This window comes from Elgaria multicarinata, chromosome 4 (genome assembly GCF_023053635.1).
Source record: "Elgaria multicarinata webbii isolate HBS135686 ecotype San Diego chromosome 4, rElgMul1.1.pri, whole genome shotgun sequence".
NCBI lineage: Eukaryota > Metazoa > Chordata > Lepidosauria > Squamata > Anguidae > Elgaria > Elgaria multicarinata.
In genome coordinates, this window is record NC_086174.1 from 120,164,467 (window position 1) to 120,184,588 (window position 20,122).

Sequence of the window (20,122 nt, forward strand, 5' to 3'; positions counted from 1 at the left end):
TAGATGCCAGGTGAAGACCTTTTTATTCTCCCAACATTTTAACAATCTATAAATTTTAAATAACATGGTTTTAAATTTGTAATTTTGCATTGCTGCTGTTTTTATCTGGTTGAGCTTTTATATTGTATTTTATATTATGGTTTTATACTGTTGTTTTATACTTTGAATGGTTTTAATTTTTGTGAACCGCCCAGAGAGCTCCGGCTATTGGGCGGTATAGAAATGTAATAAATAAATAAATAAATAAATAAATAAATAAATAATAAAGTTCTGATCTTCACTTCCATCTGGAGGTGTAGATCAGGTCAGCACATGATGAAATTTGCAAAACTGAAATTCCTCAAACTTACCTACTTGTGAGATTCTTCACATCCCAGCTTATGTGCTGGGACACAAAGGCAGGATCTACACTACTGGATCTACACTATAGTGGTAATGATGTGCACTGACAATTGGGGCCCATGACACTTTCCATATACTGTTTTCAAACTGCTTTCATAGAGTTATATCCTCCTTGCTGTAGATCTGGCCACAAACTCTTTTTGGCCTCACTTGTCAGGCTGTGAATGCTGTAGTTGCTCTAGAAGATGTAGTCTTTTTCTTTTATTACTATGTAACAATTCTATTCATATGATGTTATGTCCATACAATAAGCAAGTGTCGGAGGGTGTAGAAATACACCACAAGCCCTGCTCTCACGGCATATGTAGGCTTGTATGTGGGGTTGAAGACTGCTTTTTGGCAGGTTCCTGACAATGCATATGAGCATAGATGCACACGGTTTGTTCGTACAGACAAGTTGCAGATGGGCAAATATATGTGTGTACATGGGAGATGGAGCTTGATGCTGTGATCTTTCTCCCATCATGAGGGTTTATGATGCATGCTTTGGATCATATAAAAGAGGCTCTACTGTGTAAGTCCTTAGCTGTCACACAAGCACTTGGCACAGGGATGTACTAACAGCTCAGTGCCAATGAATAATATTCTGTGACAATATTTCTGTGATGTTATGCAAAGCAATCAGTTCCAGACAACACACACTCACACACACACTCCATACAAATGAAACAAGAAAGTATTCCATAAATGTTTCCCATTAAGACATAAATATCTGTATTAAAAAAAACCCATCAATAAGGAAATTAATTCTGTAAGTCAGATTAATCTTCTAAAGGCTTTGCTAAAAGGAAAAGCCTTACACTTCATCCTGAAACTGGGATTTTTCTGTTTCATCTCTTTCTTTGTTTTTGATTTGTTGTCTGAAGAATACAACCTGGAGCCGTGCGATGATCCCGGAGTTCCTGCATTCAGTCGACGGATAGGATTTCATTTTGGTGTCGGAGATTCTTTGATGTTCTCTTGTTTCCCTGGGTATCGTTTGGAAGGTGCGGACAAGCTTACATGCCTGGGTGGCGGCCGTCGTGTGTGGAGTGCACCTCTGCCAAGGTGTGTGGGTAGGTGGTCACATGCTTTCATTTCATTCATCAAATTGTTAGTAGCATATGAGGGAGGCAAACAAGAGGGTGGTAAGCAAGGCTAAAGGTGTAACAGAACAATTCTGTAAGCTCAGTGCATTTAAACATTGCACAATAACTTTGGTACCCTCTTTTTGTAATTTCAGAAGTTTTTAGAGGAATGCTTAGTTATTGTTTTTTAATATAATATAAGTTAAATTAACAACTTTTATACTAATTGATATTAACAAACATATTTCTTAACTAAAATGGTCAGAGTTGATTGGTCTCAAAGGGATGACTATGGTGGTTTAAATTATTCTTCAGTATGTATTATAAATGGGAAACAGATCTTTTACTAATGGGAGTCTGGTTCTGAACCCAACGACTGATTCACATTAACACTTAGGCTGAAAATGCAACTGAAAATATTGCATGGGGTGGGGGTAGGGAAGGTACAATTTTTTAAATATGTGTGAAGGAATCTATATTTCTGCTGTCTTTTATAGAAATCAGCCATAGGGCAATAATGACGCTAATTACTGATCTATAATCTATGATCTATGATCTACTGATCTATAAGCCTATTGCTTAGTATTGTAGCTTAGTTTTCAGAAGCGCATATATGTTTGTTCCAGACCCTTTATTTATTTATTTTGTTGCTCATTTCTTGAACCAGCAGAGTGAATGGAAGAATGATTGGCCAGAATGGAAAGATGGCTGAATTTAGTATCAGTGAGGGGAAAAGTCAGTTGGAAATCGGTCAGAGAAAATTAGTGAGAGGTCAGAGAGAGTTAGATGAGTTAGGATTTTTATTTTTATTTTAAATCTTAACTACACAAAGGGTTACTACATCTGAATGCAAAAGTCCATAATGAAGATGAAAAAAAGATTGCTTGCTTAGCTGCCACCTGTGTACTGTTAGGATTTGTGACGGTTAAGAGCCAGAGATATTTATAGCCCAGCTTTTGGTATTCAGGGGCTCATCTATACGGCTCCTTTAACCTGCTTTAAAGGCGCAATTTCCCGCTTCCGGACACATGACGCAGCCATCTATTCGCCACAGTTTCGGCTTTTGAATGCTATAATGCGCATATTCAAAGCTGGGGTTTAATGCGACTTTTGAGCAATGTTTGAGTGTGCAGCGCATTAAACCTATGTGTCATTGGAGGGGCTTAATCACATTTTGAGAGATGGGCGGATCTTCCAGGGCAGGACAGAGTGATTGGCCAAGCGCCTGCCTTCCCACCTACCCCATCCTCCTTTGGCTCCCTCGTCCCTTCTTGCCCTTTCAGTTTGAAAACAAACAGGGGGAAATGGGCAGCCAGAGGCAGGGGACGTATTCTTTTAAATGCTCTGCTTTCTCCCTCCTCTCCTATCCTGTGTTGGGAGTAAATAAGCATCCTCTCCCAACTCTGCTGCCTCGTTCCTTTCCCCCACTCATTCCTACCCACCCGCTCGTTCCTTTCTTCCACTTCCCTGGAGCGGGGAGAGTCCTCGGCAAGCCACTCCTCCCTTCTCCCACACACCCCAGGGCTCACTGAGCGCCAGTCGCATATCAACTTTGCAGAGCTGGGAAGCACAAGGAGCGAGGACTGTTGTACGTGTGCAGTTGAAAAGTGTGTATACGGGAGAGGCGCATGCAGTGAGAACACGTATCCCAGGTAGATGCGTGTGTGTGAGAGAGAGAGAGAGAGATTGAGATTGAGACTGTGTGTATGTGAGGCTTGACGGTGTGTGCGAGCGAGCAGTTTTAGTCATCCTTCCTCCGTTGCGGATGTGCGCAGCATCAAGCACGCTCAATAAAAAATATAAATCGCTGTTGCTGCTGCACTGGGAGGCTCATTGACTAATTCTAAACTGCTAAAAATCGGGTTAAAATGTAATGAGAAGCAATCCAGGTGTGGTATAGATGAGGGCCAGGTTATGTGGATTACTATGTCCTCATTGCACTTTGAAACTGAGGTAAAGCACTGAAATGACTTCACCTCATGAACACAGGCTGCAGGCCAACCCAAAAGGTACTGAATAATGAAGCAATTAAAAACGTTTCCACATGAAGGGCTTTTTTAATTTTAAAACTACAATTATTTATTTTCTTTGAGATAAGGGAATAAAACACATATGGTCGGTTTTAGAGGATCTGAAATGTGTTGCCACCAGAAGACCCTTTCCATTTTGTATTAGCTATGAGGTTAGTGGCCCTTTCACACGCTTTTAAGTTTTTGCTTCTCACCAAGAAGCATATTTAAGTGGCTCCAACATACAGTATATAACTTTAAAGAGTGTTGTTGATCCTCAGAGTGTTTTCTCTTCAAGGCTTTGTTTTATCATTTGTTGTTGATTTTCAAGACTGGAAACTTATTCTGAACTACCTTTCGAATTAGCTAAAGATTAGCCCCTTATTTCTCAGTTCGTGTTGAAGAGATTGCTTCATTAGCTTAGCATTATTAAAACTATTAATATGTAGTGTTTTAAAATGAGGTTTATAAAGATATTATTAAGTTCTATGACAATTAAAGAAAATTGGACTACTGCAATGCAACGTAAACTTATGTTAAACTTAACTGCAGTTGAAGTTCTGTTTTCTGTTATGAGGAGAGGGAGAAGTTGAAACCTGCAATACATATAGATGTGTGCTGGATCTTGGGAAATTGGGGCAATGGGACATGACGTTCCCATGGTTTTCTGCCCCAGAACACAGCAGTGCACCCAGCCCATAACAAAGAAAAGAAAGAAAGCATGAAATAATATCATTTATACAGCTCAACCTTTATCTGTTGGGAAAAAAATTCTGAACTGCCCTGAGAACTTCAGCTATTGGGCACTGTAGAAATGGAATAAATAAAACAAAGAGCACCTTGTCATAATGTGCACATGACACCTCAACTTACAGTATTAAATCAGGAACGTGTCATAATTTCATTTAGGAAGCAAAGAACCTGCAGTCCTTCTCAGCAGACAAACAAATCTGTTGCACAGCTTAGAGTGCAAATTCCAGTGTAGACCAAAAAAAGCCCATCAATGGCTATATTAATAAGTCCCATTAACGGACTGCCTCTGGATTGTGTAACAAATATTTATTCCCAGAAATCCTAGCCAAAATAAATATTGACACAATTGCAAATTACAGCATTACAAAAACCTTTGGGGGATGTCAGATGAGATGCAGCCAGTCTCCAGGAGCACATAGAATATTTGGTGGTAACCAGTTGTATCCCACCACTGATGGAAAGCTCTCTTTGATCCCATAAATTCCCCGTCTCTTCTACAGTCCCTGGCAGCAATTCCCACACTATTCCAAAGTATCTCCCACCCTCTGTAGCAGATTTGGAAGGAATGGGGCAGGCTACAGAGGGAGAGGAGAATCAATGAAATTGCTTTCCCCTTTTTCCACTCATGAAAGCTCCCACTGGATCAAAGAGCCTTCTGTCAGAGCACAGGACAGGTGGATAAAATTCATTTGTTGTTTGGGAGCAACAAATCCAAGATTCTGGTTTGCTGCTCCCAAACAAGCCAGGATCATAAGACAGCAGCAACCAGTGTTTGTTTTTGTCCTATGAATCCCGGCTTGTTTGAGAGCAACAAACCAGGATCCTGGGTTCAGACAGCACAATAAGCTATCCCTTCCTGATTGGCTTTAATCATGTGCTTGTTCACAGTATGGCAGAATAAGCTAGGATGTGTGAACGTGGCCAGTGTGTGCAAGTTTAATATAATGACAAGATTGAAGGGAACATTTTCGTTACAAATTCTTCCATAGATGTCTCTTGAGATTTGTTGCCAGAAGAGATTCGTTGGCTTAATACTCTCTCTGAGTTTAAGACAGCCCTAAAGACTAGTCTCTTCTGGCAGGCCTACCCAGATGAATTTTAAAACTTGAGAATTTTAAGATGTTTGTGATTGTTATTTTAATATTGTATTGGTTTTATATGCTCTTTTAACTAGTTTTATGTATTATATTGTATTTAATGTTGTTCCCCACCTCGATCCAGAGGGAGAGGCGAGTAAGAATTATTATTATTATTATTATTATTATTATTATTATTATTATTATTGCGCCAACCATAGTATCCTCCTGGATTGACTCCATGGGTTGGGCATTAGAAGCACTTCATTACAGTGGTTCTGATCTTAGCTGCAGGGTCAATTTCAGAGAATAACATTTGGGTGACCATTCCTCAGCCCCTTGGCAATTGAACTATGGGGTTCTGTAGGGTACAATCTTGTCCCAAATGTTGTTCAACATCTATATGAAGCCACTGGAGTGGTCACAAGGGATTTTGGAGTCAAGTGCTCTCAGTATGCCAAGAAGACATGGCTCTATCTCCCTGGGTCATCTGAATTAGGTGAGGCTGTGGAACTCCTGGATCAGTGCCTTGACTCAGTGATGGGCTGGATGAGGGTCAATAAACTGAAGCTGAATCCTGGCAAGGTGGAAGCCCTGTGGATGAGTGTTCCCTAAGTCTGGGAATTCATTCCCTGTTCTGGATGGAGTTGCACTCCCTCTGAATCATTGGGTTCATGTCTGCTAGATCCATTATTGTCATTGGAGTCCCAAGTGGCTGTGGTAGATTCAAGTGCCTTTTACGAGTTTCAACCGGTTCATCAGGTATGCCCTGTCCTGGACAAGGATAGCATGGCCACAGTGGTAAGAGCAATAGTAAGCTCACAATTGGATTACTGCAATGCACTCTGTGTGAGGCTGCCCTTAAGGCTGCCCTGGAAGTTGGAGCTAGTGCAGAATGCAGCAATACTACATTGCTGCATTCTGAGCTATACTACAACTTTTCAACAAAGCCCTAAACAAGTTGGGAACAGAATACTTGAGAGAGCATCTTCTCCCTTATCAACCATCCCTGTCACTGAGGTTATCAAATGGCATGCTCCTGGTGGTTTGGCATGGACTTATGGTCCAATTGGAATCTACCCGGAGAAGAGCCATCAGGGTGAAGGCTCCTTCTCTGTGGAACTCCCTGCCTCTGGAGGTCAGGCAGGCACCAACATTGTGTTGTGTTGCCTTCTATATTTCAAGAAGTCTTCCTTGATTGACCAGTCACAGTAGTTATTGGTATTGTTTTTTAAAAAAAGAAAGAAAGTGTAATCAGATATTTTTTGTCTTTTATTGTTCATCATTCTGGAATCTGTTTAGATACAGAGTGGTATATAAATATTGTAAATAAATAAATAAAATATAATAATCTTTCCTGTTATTCATTTGTAGTCACAGAAACTAAGTTTTATTATTTCAGAAAAATTGCCAAAGTTCCTCTCCCACCCTATTTTTGAGTCCTTGCTTTTCCTATTTTCTATTAGATTCCCTGTAGGAAATGAATCTTGTTTAGTCCTATGAAATTAATATTGCTCAGTCCTAAAATTTATTTGATGAATTGTTATGTATCCCTATACAAATGTTTATTTGTGGACTATTTTATTAAAAAGATAATGAAAAGGTCTATCAAAGCTGTACAAAAGGCTTTGTTCCAAATGTCAGGCATATGAAAGAGGCATTATAAAGGTGCACTTCTCTCTTGACAGAACTCATTTAATTTGAATTTCTGATATAAATCAGCTGTTTTCAATGTTGAATATAAATTCAAAACACTCTGACCAGTGTTCTTTGACTTTTTAATGTGCTTTGCAGCCCTTTATCTACCACATTTCAAGACAAAGATCTGTTGCTTTGCAGAAATAGTTTCAAAATTATCTAATTTCATAATTAAATTAATTTTGTATTCTATTTGCTGAAAGCAGCTGATGTTCAAACGTTGACTTTGCTATCACTAAACTAAATTTAGGTTAAGGTGCACCACATTAAAGTAAATAAGAATACTGTTTATTCAAACTAAAAAGAAAAACATATCCCATAAACTTCTTTTTCCCTTGTGAAATATATTCTTAATTTTTCTGAAAGTATTTATTTATTTATTTATTTAAGGATTTTTATGCCGCCATTCAGCCAAAAAAGGCTCTCACGGCAGCTTACAAAAGTATTTCTTGACAGTCCCTGCCCACAGGCTTACAATCTAAAAAGTATAAAGTATTATAAAATGTATAAAGTATTATACATTTTCCCTTGTAACCCATTCCTGCAGTCTGTTAGGATAAATTAAAATATCCTAAAACTTACCAAAAGTAATTGAAATCCTACACTTAACTTGGTAGGGACCAAAGTATAGCATAGTTGATCTGGAGGAATTAACTGATATTTGAAATACAAGAACCTTTCATATTGAATGAAGTAAAGAAATGCCTGTAATTGCTGCATATTTCTTATGGGAGATCAGCACAGTAATCCCATGTGGGTGCACTTCTGGGACTGTTCCATTTTACACCATAGGTTTGTGATTGCACTTTTTAAATCCTCTCTTATGGGGAAACCAGTCAATGAATATGGAAAACAAGGACATCAGGGAGAAGGCTATGCTATAATAAGTCTTACTGGGCCGTTAGTTTTCTACATGCATTAAGGGAAGCATTCAGAAAGGGAATCGTGCAGTTTGAATTTGTACTTAAATGACTGTGGCACTCTGTTTGCGTAGTTCACATCTTGCAAAGTAAAGTGGGCCTCTCTGAGGATTTCTGCAAACCTCTCCCTCCTCAGCTCTGTTTTGGTATGCTCATTAATGGGCCCAGGAGATGTAAAGAAGACCAATACTTTCCCAGAGAGTGGTTATGGGCTCTGTTTCCAAACCCATATTTTAGAAAGTAATTTTTGCTTTTTTGTAGACACTCTGAATTAGGGCTGTGCTCCACTCTGGTTCATAGAAGCGGGAGCGGAGCAGCCCGATTCGCCTCCGCCAAAGGCGGAGCCGGATCGAGTCAGGGGAGCTGCGGATCAAGACGAAGCAGATCGAGACAAAGTGGATTGCCTCGCCTTGATCCGGAGCTCCAAAGACAGGTAAGTGTGGGGAGAGGGGGGCTTACCTGGCACCGATGCCAATGCCGCAGTCCATGCAGCGATGATGGCGGAGCCAGGTAAGGTGACAGGGGGGAGGGTCACCGCACCTAAACTGGGTTAGGATTACTGTTAGCAGTCTAATCCTGTGCATGTTTCCCCAGGGACTTGCTCCCATTTAAGTGTGTACAGATTTGAAGCCTGCAATCTGGCCAAGGTGGGGTGGCCAAATTCAGATGTGGGAAATGGGAAGAACGAAACTCTTGCAGCTCTCTCCTGCCATCCTGTGCAGTAACAGAGCCAACGTGGAGAAGACAGGCTGCTGAACTGAGACAGGGAAGCAGCAACCCTTCATGACCTGAACCTCGCTGTGAACAGAGCAGCAAATCTCCTGGACAGTGGTGGTCATCCTTGGAGTGTTGGAGCAAATGAGAAGATTGTGCCACAGCCTGACACAACAGTGGACAGTTCTGCTGGCTCTGTAGACTTTGGGCCTCCCGTTCTAAACTCTGCCCTTTCACCGCCACAAGAGCTGCAATGTCTCAACTTTCACCTCCTCTGCCCTTTTCATTTTTTGCTTTCCCTGTTTCTAGGTTGGTCCTGGTCCAGAGCCACCTTCCCCAGCCAGTCACCACCTCACTTCGTCTTGAGTGCTGCCAACGCAGGGCTCTTTCCTTTTATGCTAGCCGTTCCCACCATCTCAGAAGTGAAGGGTCTGTGAAACTGCCTGAGGGCTGGGTGAAATTAAGCAGCGATATCTGGTCCAGGGCTGGAAGTTCCTCACCCCTGTCATAAATGTAGCCTCAGTATTCCCGAGTTTCTGACCTGATAATATCTGTTCATGGATATCCATGCATGCTGGCATGTGAGCTCTATTGTTCTTACTTTATGGCCAAGAGCTTGTTTTTATGTTTGTTAGAGGCATGTACTATTCCATCCTTAGGTAGGCGCACTACACATGGGCCATTTCTACACCTGCCTTTGTCCCCGGGATCATCCCTGTGCATGCAAATGACACAAAGGGGATCCCGGGAGCAGGCAGGAATGATCCCTCCATTTTCCTGGGACAATCCTTAGGTGTAGAAAGGGCCACAGTTTGCGAACCTCTGAGCTATTTTAATAGAAGAGTGCAAAACTAGGAACAAAAAGAATATAACCCAGTCTTTGTCTTTAACTGAGCTACATTCACCTAGAGCTTTTAATGGCTGACTTAAACAAAGACATGTAGGTCTGCGTCATTTGAACAGTTCCATTACACCAGGTGAAGACCACACATGATCAAAGACAGCACCTACTAAGGTGATTCAGATTTCTATGGTTGAACTATTTTAAAAATACCTGGCTTTGAATATAGCAATGCTTAAGAGTCTAGCTTTTGCAAGTAAGGAATGAGCAATGGCTTTGAGTTTTTTGGTGTTTTTTTTTTTAAAACTACTAAGCAATAATTTAATTCCAATATGAAACTTTTAGCCTACAGACCAATTCATTCACAATAGAACCGCCTTTTGATATAGGATTTTATGAATCACTATCTCTTTTTAACTAAAAAAATCAAATCAGCTCGAAAGCAGCATTCATCCTCTGCTTGATAAGAATGAAGTGGATCTCTTTTCAGTCTCACTCAGAAGTATCATGCTGATTTCTTTTTTTTAATAAATATTATTTAAATCCACAGAATCATTTCAAATGCATTAGAACACACTCCTCCGTGGTTTCTGTGGAATATTAACATAGGTGGAGGTGGCTTTGTCCTTTTGGATGCCCATAGCCTTTCATTTAGTTTCACTTAACAAAACATCAGCATACTGTTTTCGACTATAGAACAAATTCCCTACTGGTTTTGCGTATTTCTAGTCTGTTTATATTATCTCTTTACTTTCAAGACATTTTGCAAAAAAGTAAAGGAAAAAAGGCCCTTTTAAATAATAATAAAAAATAGCTGCTCTCAGTAACTATAGTACTTTTGTTTCTTGTTTTGGAAATGGAAGGGTGCAGTAGTATAGTGTGGATTGCTGCGTGTGAAAAAGCAGTATTTGATTACAATGGCTTAAAATTTAAATTGATATTAACATACAGGACAATTCTTTTCGAGGAAGGTAGGAGATGAAATGTTTATGAGGTCAAATCTTCAGAAATGTGAGCCCATAAGTTTTTATGAGACAGTTTTCCAGGAACAAGGGATTTACTGCTATTGCTGGCTCTGTGTGTGTGTGTATTCCTTTTTTCAATAGGTTGTGCCCTCAAGGATAATATAATAAGTAAGAACAAAAAGTGAAATAATAACTGTATGCAGTTATCTAAAAAATACAAGTTGAAGTGAAAGAATGAGGAAACGAGGGCAGGGAGGAATCACAGCTGTAAATTCAAAGGATATTACTTCAGACTTTAATTTATTCACACAGTAAATGCCTTGCATGTTATGCACCCATATTCTTGGGTTTTGCACTGAACAAAGGAGCACCAGGAACAGGGACAATGAGCCATCTACTAAGAACAAGATCCTGTGGTTCCATCAGTTCTCGCACTTATCCTCCAGCTCTATGTATTGGTAGCTGAGCCTGGGGTAGTATCCAATGGGATGCTCACATCCGTGCTGATTCTGTTGTGTAAGGGATGGAGTCCCACCAATTCTGTTTTGCAAGCAAGACCTATTGCTTATGCAACACAAATTTAACATTTCCTTCATTATGTGAGCTCCACCAACCTGTTCCGTTCCAGAAATGAGCATTTTTCGCTTATTTCCAATTGACCCTGGAGGCACAAAATCTCTGTTCTGCAAATGGTAGGTGCCATTTGCAGATGGGAATTGGTGGGCACAAGAGAATAGATGGGAGCAGAAGCACCCCGATGGATACTGCCCCTTCTCTTCTTATGTAGGTTCCTTGCACGATTTTCAAAGTTACTTAGTGGAAAGCAACTTCAGTAAAGTTTACAATTAAATAATTGGCCTAGCCACAAATATGCCTCACTTTTGGAATGTCATTACAGCAATGTAAAGATATGAATGGAGATTCAGCTAGACAACTGTTAATACTGACTGACTGAGTGATGGTGATGATGATGATTCAAAAGTTGAACACCTACTTCCAAAAACAAAAACAAACCCTCCTTTTTTTAATAGAAAAAATGATCAAATTGATTAGGGGAGGAGGTATAGGTGCAAAGGTTGACATTCTGCTTTAATTAGGTGAAAATACAATCACAAGCCCACAAGCCTACAAGCCCAGGGAGAGGAAGCATATATTGAAGGGATTTGTTCTGAGATAGTGAAGGATAAAGCTGGAAAGAATAGAGTGGTGTCATCTTACGGTCCTTGGGAGGGCCTCCCAGGAGCCATAGGATAATGTGGATATCCTTCTCCATAGGGAGGGTGAGGTGGAAGTGAGGTCCACAGCAGAATTCCTCCCTTGACTTGTTGTGGAAAGCTCCACAGCCATGGCTGTCTTCTCAGTGCTCTGCAGATGGAAAGGGCAACAGGGGGAGAGCCATTCTGGAAGTGTGATGGGGCAGATCACATTGGAACCAAAGCCCATTTGTTCCTCAGATGTGGCTCCAGAATGTGGAAAACCTACATGTCATTATTTTTCTCCCATTTGAACCAATGGGCAGGGGATGGAAAAAATGGAGGAAATGGTGACAAAGAAGGGAAGATAAAAAGTCTCCAACCACATCCTGTTAATCCTATCTGGTTCAAGTCCAGCAAAATTTAAGAAGTGGTGGTTCCTGTGTCCTGGATTCTGCCATGATTTCCACACACACCCTGCAACCTTCATAGCTATGGCACCCATTAATGAAAATACACCTACCTTTTTTACATTTATTTTATCAACATGAATATTCATAGTTATGCTAAGCACCCTGGTGTAGGTTGCGCTATTGGATGATTGCAAGTGAGGAATTCATTTCAGAAGTAAAACACAGGGAAGAAATAACGCAGAGTAGCTGGCTGGCTGGATTAAATCATCTCATATCCTAAACTCATCACATAGGCGTAATGTAATTGGACTTAGGCTATTAATACAGGCCATTATCTCCAGTTTGCTTTTAAGATTTCTGCTGGGAAGCTTAAGTCAGCTTCACTCTTGCCTCCTTGGGAGCTTAGCAGAGACAAGTCACGTATACCTTTTGTTTGCAATTAGACACAAAATAAAGTGCTCTGGGATTTGAAGGGACAGTTGTATGAGTATACATTAGTATTACCTTTGTGTGCAGAATTCCCTGGATGCTTTCACTGGTAAATGTGAGGGGGGGGGGGGTTTGCAGTGCATTGATACATGAAAATGCTACTGAAAGGGTCTGAGAAGAAGGGAAGAGTACACATCTAGATGCAAGGATTCAAGGAATCTTGGTCTAAAGAATTTGTTACAAACAAAAAACTTACATGATGTGACAAGTACATTATTGTTCTAAGATGTTAGGTAACAAAGTAAAGGAGTAACATATTTTTCTGCTTAAGTATTAGCAGAGGGACTTGTAGTCTGAAAAATAATCACAATTTAAAAAAAAATCTTTTGAAACCTGTAATTTGTCCATTTGAATTACAAAGAATGTGTCTGTTTTCTTTAGCTGAATGTGGAGCAAGTGTGTCTGGAAATGAAGGAACACTGTTGTCACCAAATTTCCCATCTAATTATGACAACAATCATGAATGCATCTATAAAATTGAAACTGAACCTGGGAAAGGCATCCACCTGAGAGCCAGAACGTTTCAGCTGCATGACGGAGATACTGTTAAGGTAAATGTTAACATCACAGTTCACAAATCAGTAACAGGAAACCACTCAAGTGTACAGTAAACACATGCTATTTGTTGTGGTAGCCTATAGGCTGGTGTTCTATGGAGGATGGCCATAAGGAAACCATGGAGAGGGTCTTGAATTGATTGGAATGTATGTTGATAACCTTCATGCGATTAGGGTCCCCTTCACATGTGGGAGTCTTGTGTCCAAAGCCTTTAAGTGCAGCTAGTTTAAAATGTGCATGAGTTTCACTCTGTACAAATATAAGTATTACTGTGTCAATAAGTAAATAACTCAAACCAAGTAATTGCTTATGTGACAAAAATGCATCATGCAATTCTTGGATTTATTTAGAAAAGATTAGGAACTTGGAGAAAGCTTTTTTAGATTTGAGGATATTACATTGCTGAGATTTCTTGTGAAATATGATGTTCGTTTTTGATGTTGACTTTTTTTAAAAAAAAGGATTTTGGAAAGTTTTCTGAAAAATGTGTACTCAAGTGTGAATTTTTAATCAGAAAAAATAAGTTGAGGGTGATACTGTCAAATGGGAATAAAAACTTCAGTCCCTAATTGGTTAACAGAGGCGGTTAAAAATAATAATCAAAGGTTGGAAATTAAAGCCAGACAAATTCAAATTTAGAATAAGTTGAACTTCAGGTCAAGCTATAAATGAATTTGCTTTAGCAAATTTAGTCATAGTGAGCCTTTCTAAGTCCAGGAAATATTCTGTCTGGGCTTCCCCAAGTGTAATGGAGATAAAACAATGACAGCCCAATTGATGGTGTTTGCTTTGAACAGACAAAGCAAATCAAAGGGAAAAAAGAAAATCAAGGTTATACAAGCTTCAATGGGTTTTTTTTAAGACATCAGTGGAAGGACCTCAGGGTAGAAAATAGGATTTCCCCTTTCAGCTTTCACATTGTCAATAAAAAATATAATTGGTGTGGGGAGGGAGAAACAACCCATTTAGGTCTTGTTTATATGAGACAAACTCAAGACAAGAAGGCTTGAATCACTTCAGCCTTAGGTTTGAATGCACATTCCAGGGATCAAACTGAGCATTCATAATACGCCGGGGGTGAGGGGCAGATCAGATCAGGATCGTTCCTATTTCCTTCACTTGTGTATTCACACAACATACATTTTCTAATGACGTATTTCTTTAAAGTAGGGAATTACCATAGTCTAACTGTTTTTAGAGCTACCAGTTGTCTTTGGCAGGATCTACACTACTGCTTTAAATGGTTTATAACAGTTTTGACAACTGTTGGGGCCCAGGACACACCCCATAGACAGTTTTCAAACTGTTTCCAAAGCATCATATCCTGCTTGGTGTAGATGTGGTCTTCGTTTGTTTCCTTGGTATATAGAGAGGGACACTTCTTACACCTTGGAACTATGGATGTTAAATTATCAATATTTCCCCCACACCCCACCAAGATTCATAATCTCTGTCGACCATACCAAAAGACAAATAAATAAAAATCCACAGCATCTGAAATAGCCTTCATTTTGTGAATAAGTTAAGAAATACTTCTCGCAAAAGCTCTCAGTGGGTAGGATATTTGTATATTTTTATGAGAATGGCTTGGAATCACATGTGCAAAATTATGTTAATTAAAGAATTAAAAAGTTGATTAGTGGTTTGACAAGAATGACTAGACTACTGAGAGATTAGCCGTCCTACATATCTCCTCACAGGTTAAACCCACTGAGTGCACTTAATCCTAGATAAGTGTTTATAAGATTCCAGCCTGGTTATCTTTCCAGAGATAAATCAGGGCAAGTACTCCAATACATGGAGTTGGTTAAATGTTCTCAGTGGTTTCTTCTGACACTAGTCAATGTGAATTCATATTCCCAACCAGGCTATGGGAAGGTTCCTATAACTACAGGTATAATATGTGGTATTTAGGAATGTTTAAGAAATCTCATCTCTGCCAATTCTGATGTGAACTGACCAGATCGGAACTTAGTTATGCACCAGCTTTTGCACATACTGATGTTCTGATGAAGGTCATCACCCCAAAAATAATAATACCAGGATAGGTTTTAAAATGTGTATTTGAAATAAAATGCATTTGTAAATGCATATTTTGAGTAGAAGAAAAGTTTCATAATATTTGTTATATATTTTATTGTTGTAAGCTGCCTTGTGAGGGCTTCTGCCCTGAATGGTGGCTAAGAAATTATTGAAATAAATAAATAAAATATTAAAACATGAATTCTGACTGAAACCCAGAATGGATTCACCACCCACTGACATCAGAGCCACCAGGGACCACTGGACAAAAAGTACAATGTAATAATGTATTCAGAAGTAAAACACATTGCATTCCATGCAAGTTATGCCTGAGTAGACATGTATAAGATTGCACTTTGATCCACCCATCCCTGGTGGTATTAAAAGTGTGCTATGTATTCCCTTTGATTATTTATTTATTTACGCTACTTCTATGCCACTTGACAACCCAGGATTTCCAAGAGGTTTATATAAAATCACGTATGATACAATATGAAAACCGAAATAAACCAAATAAATACAATATGAAAACCAAAATAAAAAGAGGTTACTCCAGATTATTTATTATTTATTTACAATATTTATATACAGCTCCATATCTAAAATAGATTTCGGAGAGGTGAACATGGAAATAAAACAGTAAAAAGAAAGAAGATTAAAAGCAGCAAATTATAAATGTTCCATTTAAAACAAAATACTAATAAATGCAGTGGCTGGACAGTTGAGGAATCCTTCCTGGAAAAGTGTTGTTTTCAGGAAGCAGCATAGTATTGGCTCCTGCATGACCTCCAGGGGCAGGGAGTACCAAAGAGAAGAATTAATTAATTAATTATTAATAGTATTTCAATCAATTAATTAATTAGTTAATTAATAGTATTTCTATGCTGTTTTCCAGATTGGACCCTAAAATGGATTGTTCAGGGCTAGATTTACAGTACTGCTCTATAGCAGTATTGAAGTGCACCGATAACTGTTGGGACACAGTCCACATTCAATAGACTGCTTTTATCGTGTTATATCCTGCTTTTTATTCCATGTTCATAATGATTTGACACAAGGTGTAGATCTGGCCTATGCGTGCATTGTCGTCTCTTCTGGCCCTTGGCAGTTTGTAATTTTATTTATTTATTTATTTATTTATTTATTTATTTATTTATTACATTTCTATACTGCTCAATAGCCACAGCTCTCTGGGTGGTTCACAAAAATTAAAACCATTCAAAGTATAAAACAACAGTATAAAACCATCATATAAAATAAAATATAAAAGCTCAACCAGATAAAAACAGCAGCAGTGCAAAATTACAAATTTAAAACACCAAGTTAAAATTTATTTATAGACTGTTAAAATGCTGGGAGAATAAAAAGGTCTTCACCTGGCTTCTAAAAGCATATAATGTAGGTGCCAAGCGAACCTCCTTAGGGAGCTCATTTCACAGCTGGGGTGCCACAGCAGAGAAGGCCCTCCTCCTGGTAACCACCTGCCTCACTTCCTTTGGCAGGGGCTCGCGAAATGCATTCTATATCCTAGGCTCTTCTTACCAAAGAGTAGGGGTAAAACCTTAACTTCGGCCAGGTGCTGATGGACTCAGAGGCTGGCTGAAGGTATAGATGTCAAGCTACAGAAACAGCTTTTTCATTGATCTGCAGATGCTTTTTACCCATGGCACTTAATTCTACAGTCCAGGTTCCAGGTTTCTCTTTCCAGATGGCAGAGGAAGAAGGAACTACAGATGGATATATGATATACTAAATATGCAATACAGATTTCTATTTCAATCAATGTAAACAACTCTAGACATTTTATAAAAAGAAAATATACTTGATTAAGCATTTGACAATATAACTGACTCTAGTATGAAGACAGAGCTTACGCTAGTTATATAAGCAATACCCAGCTAATTTGTTTGCTATAAAAATCCCAACCTGTTATATAGTATGGAAAAGAGATCAAATAACTATTCAGCTTTCCATTAAGGCTATTGTTAACGGTCATGACGCAACAAATTACAAGAAACATGGGTTGGATTAAAACTATAAAGGTATAGAGTGTCCTGCATCCCATAAGTGTAGTTCTTCATATTGTTTTGGGCAGGATCTACACTACTGCTTTAAAGCGCTTTAAAGTGCTTTATAACAGTTTTGACAACTGTTGGGGCCCAGGACACACTGCATATACAGTTCTCAAAACGTTTTCAAAGTGCTTTAAAGCGCTTTAAAAGCAGTAGTGTAGATCCCCCCAGAATCTAACAACAAAACCCATTAGATCTGAAGCTTGTTTGATTGGCACCAATATTGATTTTACTTTCTTATGATGTGGTTACCCAAAGTTCCACTGAATTCATTCAGGCCCAGTGAAACCATTTATGCTCTTATGACTGAAACTGTCCCTTCAAATTTGGCAGTCTAAAGCAATAGCAGCATGGATCATTTGCCAATCAGAAATGAGAGTTTGGTTTTGCTGACATTCAGTGAGTTTTATAGAATACTGGGGCAAGAAGGGAGGGATAGGACATTTGAGGTGATGCTCTTGGAAATTTGTACACTATTGAAACATCCATTTCAATATGAATTGAGTTATTTTATTCTTGGTCTTCTTTGTTCCAAGAAATATTCAGAAAATTTATTTCCAATGTGACTTGTGCCATTATAAAAGTGTGTCAAAAATCAACAACTCAACAATGCTACAAATTAATTCAAGGTTCCCTGTGCAATATTGTGAACTAAAGATAAACCGTATGCCCTTTGGTTGGAAATAGGAGCTCACCTCCCTATGAAGTGGTATCAAATGGTATATTTCTTTTTATTAAAAATGATTTGAAGACAAAAATCACCTCAGGCTTGGAATCTGAAATAAAAGGTGACAGACTAGCTTCTCTGCTTCAATCCTTTTTTTAAATGCATTTAGTCAGGTGGGAACATAGTGGTAGAGGTTATTTTTGCCCCCTCATCAGTGTTTTCAGAAGAGGCACCTTGAATGAAATGTCACAAACCTTTTCAGCGTTTATTAAGTGGATTATAGAGGGGGAGGGGTTCTAAGGTGATAGAATGCCGTGGAATTGAGCCATGAATAAATATTATTATTTTTATTCCACGTAAGTTTCACAAAACTGTTTTTTAAATGAAAGGAAAGTAGTTTATTATTGTCTTTCATATGAGCTGCATAGTCAATATATTCCAGGAAGGGGAGGCATATATTATTTCTTATCTTCTAATTGGAAGTTTGAAATTAGTTGCACAAGACAATATCCTCTGCTATATTGAAGTAGGTTTGAAATATGTTTTTTTAAAAAATTAATTAAGCTTCATTTTAATGTAAAAAGTAAACTGAAGGTTTTATATTTAACAGGTATATGACGGACCAGATAGCTCATCACGACTTTTGGGGGCCTTTACAAAAAATGAATTGATAGAGCAAATACTCAATAGCACATCCAACCACTTACGGATAGAATTTTATACTAATGGATCAGATACAGACCAAGGATTTCAACTCACATATACAAGTAAGTAGCCCTCATGACATCAGTTTGTGTGGGGAGGGGGAAGTGTTGGGAGAGGGGTTGTTGTTGTCCTTTGTTTGGCAGGGAGGACAAAAAATAAGCATGTTATTTCGCTAGCGTGATTTAACATAAAATCTAAAGGTTAGTTCTTATTATCTACTGTGTTCATGAGATTGCGTTTTAATTCCTTTCACTGCTAGAAAGTATGGAATTGTAGACATAGTGCTTAAACACAGTATTTTCAACTACAGCACATTATTTTGTGAACATGGCAGTAGGGATAAATGAAGAAGACAGTAGGTTAAATAATGGACTGCGGCTGAGTGTATCAGTGGCATCGTACGGCAAAATCATACACAGTTGTGATGAGCAGTGCCTTGTTCAACTGGAGCAAAAATTCCCACTTTGGCAGTGGTGCTAGTGGAACACACTGCTCTCATATTTGAAAACCAGAGCAGTAAAATCCAGGAAAGCATACAAATCATGATTCAAAGTGACTCTTTCTCTCCGTAGAGACAGGAACGCTATCATGAAAAGATCCGTACGAACAGCTGAACCTGCCACCTTTTCATTTTTTTAAAAAAAGAGACCCTTACTCCTTCTAGGGGAGGATCTGCACTGCTGCTTTATAAAAGTATTGAAGCACACTGACAACTATTGGGGCCCATAACACAGACCTCCATCAGACGAGCATTTTATTGCATGCTCTTTGCTGGGCACTCACGGGTTTTTGCGAGTCCCTCTCACAATATTGTCTGCCTCCCAAGTGCCTCCTGCCCCTTCCAGCCTTCTTTGTGCAACAACAACAAAAAAAAAACCCACCCCAGTAAGTCTGACTTATTTTGAAAGACAGAGGTTGCTGCTATCTCCTGCTGTGCAGAAGCAGCGGAATCAAAACAGCCCACTGAATGGGCCAGGTGCATGTTGTTTACTTCCTCCTTCAAAAGAGGAAGTAATGAGGGACAAATGCATGGGCGGAGAAGCGACGGTAACGAAATGCAATTTTCCTCGAAGTGATGACATTTACATTCTATATACGATTTTCAAACCGCTTTCATAGTTTTTTCCAAGCTGCTTTCATAGTGTTATATCCTGCTTGGTGTAGATCTGGCCCTAAATGAATTATTATCCTGTCCTTTCTCCCAAACATCTCAGTATGGTGAGGGTTGCTAAACCTTAGGCTCAATTCCAGCCTTCCTAGGGTCCTCAGAGGGTCATTCCTCATTCCTCTGGTCCCAGCTTTTTCTCTGAAAACCCATATTTGGTGGTTTCACACACACACACACACACACACACACACACACACACACACACACAAGTTTAAAAGGTTGAAATGCCTCTCCTAAGGCTTAGTTACTGGAAGCAAGAGCTTTAAGCTAAAATATGCTGGTGTTTTTTGGCATTTTGGTCCTGCCCCTTGCCTTTGGTACCACCCATCACTGAAGTGTGGCCCCCAATAACATTTCCAAAATTGAATTTGGCTCATGGGCTGAAGAGGT

At 39.1% G+C, this 20,122-nt stretch overlaps 1 protein-coding gene across 1 annotated transcript in view; it reads left to right on the top strand.

The window, feature by feature from the left end:
• CSMD1 (CUB and Sushi multiple domains 1) overlaps positions 1-20,122 on the top strand; it is a 1,175,554-nt gene that overhangs the window by 916,648 nt on the left and 238,784 nt on the right. The window contains exons 21-23 of the mRNA XM_063125095.1: positions 1,269-1,457; positions 12,922-13,091; positions 18,470-18,626. Of these exons, the coding sequence (XP_062981165.1) occupies positions 1,269-1,457; positions 12,922-13,091; positions 18,470-18,626 (516 nt within the window). The remainder of the gene's footprint in view (positions 1-1,268; positions 1,458-12,921; positions 13,092-18,469; positions 18,627-20,122) is intronic.